Source organism: Pecten maximus, chromosome 7, assembly GCF_902652985.1.
Source record: "Pecten maximus chromosome 7, xPecMax1.1, whole genome shotgun sequence".
NCBI classification, from domain to species: Eukaryota; Metazoa; Mollusca; class Bivalvia; order Pectinida; family Pectinidae; genus Pecten; species Pecten maximus.
In genome coordinates this window covers 39,159,893-39,164,940 of record NC_047021.1, presented here as the reverse complement: position 1 = coordinate 39,164,940, position 5,048 = coordinate 39,159,893, and the positions used below count along the sequence as shown (strand labels likewise).

General features: G+C 37.1%; 1 protein-coding gene across 2 annotated transcripts; it reads left to right on the top strand.

The window, feature by feature from the left end:
* The first annotated feature begins 8 nt into the window (after positions 1 to 8).
* On the top strand, positions 9 to 5,048 carry LOC117330812. 2 transcript variants are annotated; one of them, XM_033889312.1, is made up of 3 exons: positions 9 to 394; positions 2,306 to 2,644; positions 3,376 to 5,048. In XM_033889312.1, the coding sequence occupies exons 2-3, from the start codon at positions 2,323 to 2,325 to the stop codon at positions 3,702 to 3,704; spliced, it is 651 nt and encodes a 216-aa protein (XP_033745203.1). In that variant the 5' UTR covers positions 9 to 394; positions 2,306 to 2,322; the 3' UTR covers positions 3,705 to 5,048. The 2 variants fall into 2 exon arrangements, with proteins under 2 accessions (XP_033745203.1, XP_033745204.1); XM_033889313.1 differs by lacking the exon at positions 9 to 394 and adding an exon at positions 680 to 731.

Sequence of the window (5,048 nt, the reverse complement as noted above, 5' to 3'; positions counted from 1 at the left end):
GGAGAGTTTCAGACAGTGCTACCTCAATTTAAAGCACTTAAAAGACCCTGACCATCCAATACTCTAGGCCTAGAGATGCGGGTGCAGTTTTTCGTAAGGAACAGAAGAAATATTCTTTACACAGTTCTTAACTGACATAAAATCGCAAGTTATACAATTCGCGCAAGAACATATTTCTTGTGCGCGTATATTTAGTTTACGAAAAAGAACCGGAAAAAGTAACCTGAATAATTCGTTCGTGTTAGGCTAAAGAGTCAAAAGTGTGGCACTGTTGATGTTCCATACTTAGTTTTAGATATTTAGTCCGATGTCTAAATCCTGAAAACTGTGCTAGAGAGGAATAAGGAAACAGCTTAAGGGACTTGCAGTTGTTCCGCGGCTTACAGCACACATCGTAAGTATCATAAAAAATATAAAGGAACAATGTTCTACTTTCACTTTGTGTAAGGTCCTAGTCATAGCCCCCACCAACCCCCTTCCCCTTCCCAACACGTTCCTGCTGACTTTCTATGATGGCGTGTCTCCATCTGTCATTGATGGTTAAAATTACGTCAGTAGTGTAGTGCAAATTTAGCTACAGCAGAAACTAATGGTCTGATACCCTCTTTGCCAAGACTAAAGTATATTGATCACTCTGTTTACTGCATTTCCGCTTCCTACAAAACCACTCCCAATCACTTGACACTAGCCATTGATATGTAGCGGACCTGGACTGGATCATTGACGACCAGGTAGCTCAGTTGATAGAGTGTCTGAAAGGTCATGAGTTCGAACCCTCATCTGATGGGTTCGAACCCTCATCTGACTGCTATACATTTTCTCTTTCTCCTGTTACAGATCTAGTACATTGTATCTTCCAATACAGACCCAGTAATATATCAGCAGTCCCACACTGGCCACAGGCTAGTCTTTGTCTTTGCAGATGGCAGTATCATTTACCACTCATCGATATCTGAAAAACTTCTCCAGATATACATGTATTGATCAATATAGTTGAACTTTGATATTGATCACAGTATATCGGTTTATAAGTCACAATAAGAGGTGAAATGCCTATTGATTAAATAGATTAATATTAACAATGATACTCCCTTTGCAAGGACTTGTCTTAGAGTTGAAGATTTGATATTAAGCAATAATTAAAGTTGAAAATGTGTACAGGATGTCTGCAAGATACTCTAGATAATATACATAAACAGGTGTGTTTTAACCTCCATCTTGAATCTGACCAAGGATTTTTCAACTACATTTGTACCTGGTAGCACATGGTAAATTGTTCCACAAAGTGGCTGCTACTTTTCCAAACACAAGTTACAAAGCGAGAAACTGGAATGCATAACAAGGATTCTTTCTCTGGTCGTAGTGTATCGTTACAACTGGTAGAGAGTGATGGCAAGTCCCTGTAAATACTCCAGAGCTATTTTATTTATTGCCTTTTGTGTGTGTACAACAAAATTGTACTGTGACCTGCAACATACAGGTATCCAATGCAATGAATATTCAAATACAGGTAACCAGGTATGTAGTGTTCTGGACCCTCTGTAGGTGGCTAATCAGTGTATCAGATTCACCAAAGAGCTAAGCATTATCATAGTCTAATCAAGAATTTACGAACAAATGTACCAACGTCTTGCATGCATCTGTGGTGGTGAACTATCCGATATACCTATTGTTTTTGATCTGGTGATAATAGAATTTGTGATAATGTTGACCTGTTTCTCCATGTTCAAAGACCTATCAAAGTGTACTCCAAGGTTTCTCACAGCTTGGACTGCCTTGGTAGTTTGGGCACCAACTATTCAGGCAGTCCAGGCTGTGAGAAACCTTGGAGTACACTTTGATAGGTCTTTAAACATGGAGAAACAGGTCTTTAGCTGGAGATCTATTATGTGCCAATACCTATGGGAAAGGTCCTGTAGTTCTGTATTTTCCTGATTAAGCTTGAGCATATTTGAGTTCATCCAGGTGCTGATGCCATTTAGATAGGCTTCTGGACTTTTCTTTGTTGTTGTCCCAATTGTTCTGTGGCCTGGCCCGATAACCATGTAGATTTGTGTGTGGTTGGCATAACAATGGTACTGAAGACTATGGCGATGACAATTAAGTCTCCCCGATTAGTTTAGAATAAAGATAGTATTTTCTTGGTCCCAGTACGGAACCCTGAGGAACTCCAAAGTCTAAGTTTTTGTCATGTGAAAAAATTGACCAAATGGCAACCCTAGTCTACATTCAAAAAATGTATATGTAAAATGATTATCTAAATAAATTGCAATAATGTTGTATAAATCTTGTTCTATTTTTGCAGTCATTGGAGCAGAAAAAATGCCAGTAACCAAAGGCAAGCTAGATAAGTGTGACCAGTCAAGACTGGACCAAAATTACTCATTTCTGTTAGGCAATCTGGATGCAACATATATGATGGACCTTTTAATTGATCGTGGAATTTTCGATATAACGGACAGTGAAATTATCAGAAGTAAGCCAACAACTAATGACAGAAACAGGACACTGTTGGATATTCTGTACAATTCTGGACCAGCAGCATATGGTGTGTTCAGGGATATATTAAAGAAAGACAGTGCTTTTATTGTACAAAAACTTGATGATACTGAACTTGTTACTAAAGATAATAGAAGTCAAGGACGTGAGTATTCATTAATTTCACACTGCCATCAAAAGGTCTCATTAAGGAAGTTCTGCAACTGAATTACCATGATGTAGGAAAATAACTTTGTGTCAAATATGAATTTATGTAATTGCTCCACCTCTGGGTTGCGAGTTTGAAACCCACATGGGGCACTTACCTGGTAATGACCGTAAGCTGGTGGCTTTACTCGGAGTACTCCGGCTTTCCTCCACCTCCAAAACCAGGCATGTCTTTAAAAGACCCTGGCTGTTAAAACTAATTTGACGTTAATTAAACAAAATAAACCAAACCAAAGGGATGGTCAAAAAAAAAAGTAATTATATTTTGTGAATACCAAATGTCCATATAACAGATTATTAAAAGGAAAGAGTAGAAAAGTACAGAGAAGTAATGAAATGTTTGGAATAGGTACCTAGAATCAATCAACTGCCTTTATCTGTACAACCATGACAGCTCAGATGGCCTGTGTTGTCACAGTTCTGTCCTTGGGCAAGACACTACCCTAATTGATCTGGATGGCATACGACTGGCCTCCCTTTTATTGTTCAGTGAGGTAGTCACCAACTACTACAAGAAAACCCTGCCTCAAATTGAACCTGGTTGTTCACGGGGCAATAAGCCAAGCAAACAAGCCTACAGTTGCTGCTAGATCTATTATGTATTACACATGACTCTTCTTGTACAATTATAATTTAATGAAATGAAATTTATTCTTCTTTCTTCTGCAGAAATATTGAAAGATGAGCTCACAGACCATCAGAAGGCACATCGACTGACAGAGCTGGATCTCCTCTTCTTTTCCAAATCGTTTTCGACAGCGATTATGTCTGTCGCAGCTGGATTAAATATCAGTCAGATGGAGGTACAACAAATTCAGTTATCTAATCAATACGGTGGTACACTTAACCACAATCAGTCCATGTTGATCAAGTGGAGAAACAAGACGGGTAGAGCTGCGACATTATTGGCCATTTTGGAGGCTTTTGTTAAAGCGGAGGAAGTTGGCGGTGAAATTGACTGGAGCATTGTTGAAACAGGCGTTAAACGAATACAATGACAAGATGTTGAATGTAATAATAATCCTGTAAGATTAGGTTGGATCCATATTTTAATTGATAATACTTAATACATGTTCATATTCTTTTCTTGGAAATAGAATCTTTGTAAACGACAACTTTTAACAAATATAGAGCCTACATATTTGATATGGTGGATAAAAAGGTCATTTTACCCTTTTTGTATTTCTTGTGTCGCTTGAGAAAAAAGCAACATGTGAAAGAAAACAGCGAAAATTAAAAAATCTCATTCAGAATTATCACAACTTCACAAGCCAAGGGTATTCAATATGATATTCTCCTCTTTTGAGAAGTAGAGTATAGTATTGAAATCCTTGGCTAGCGAAGTTGGAATGATCCAAGTGGCACACGATCCTTAGGCAATAGCATGCTGGCATGAAGGGATAACAAGGTTGTTTAAAGGAATAAATGTCATCTGTTTTATTTTTTTGGTCATTGGATTAAATATATTCAGAATCAAACAATTTCTGAATAATATAATATGGTATAAGCATGGGTATCCAATGACTATTTTTAAAGGTTCAGAGAGATAATTATGTTATAATCTTTCAATGAGGATTCACGATAAGTAGAGTGTTTACAAATTGTTCCAGCAGACGTATACCTGTTGACACGGATGATTTACCCAGACTTTATTTCTCCACCTGGTGAGAAAAACGTCCAGATTACTGCGTGAATTTTACTCAAAAATTGTTACGGATATCCATTCCCGGACATTTCCATCCGGATTGTGAGTTTTCCGGACTATCAATGTCCAGATTATCAAAAGTCCCGTACTGTACTGTGAAGAAAACACCGCTGATGTTTGATGTATTTAAAATCAATTTTACATTGGGTCTCGATGGTAGCCAACATAATGAAGCGAGTAGTAGTAGAGTGATTCAGGCCCATTGGACCTCTTATTTCTCTTTTGGTCATTAGTGATACAAAGTTGTCTTCAATATTATATATACATTATATGTATATATACCTGGTATATGTATATGCAGCTTGTTTGTTCCTGGTACCGTATATGTTTATGAAGATTTTGTTCATTAACCTTGATTTTATTTTTGATGAATTTCTCATTTTAGTTTTGGAGATGAGATTATATAAGAGAAGTGATAATTGAATGTGTCCTTTTCAGATTCAACTTACAGATATGTGATAATTTTGTTGGGATTGTTTGTTTTTCTAAATTTGATTTAGAAACATTACTGAGCACTTATAGAAGGACGATTCGTATCTGGATGTATGATTCTATCATGAGGAATACTGAGAGGCTAATTTTGATCAATTGGTATCTCCGATACATCCATTTCTATGTACACATTCAATTCATGCTT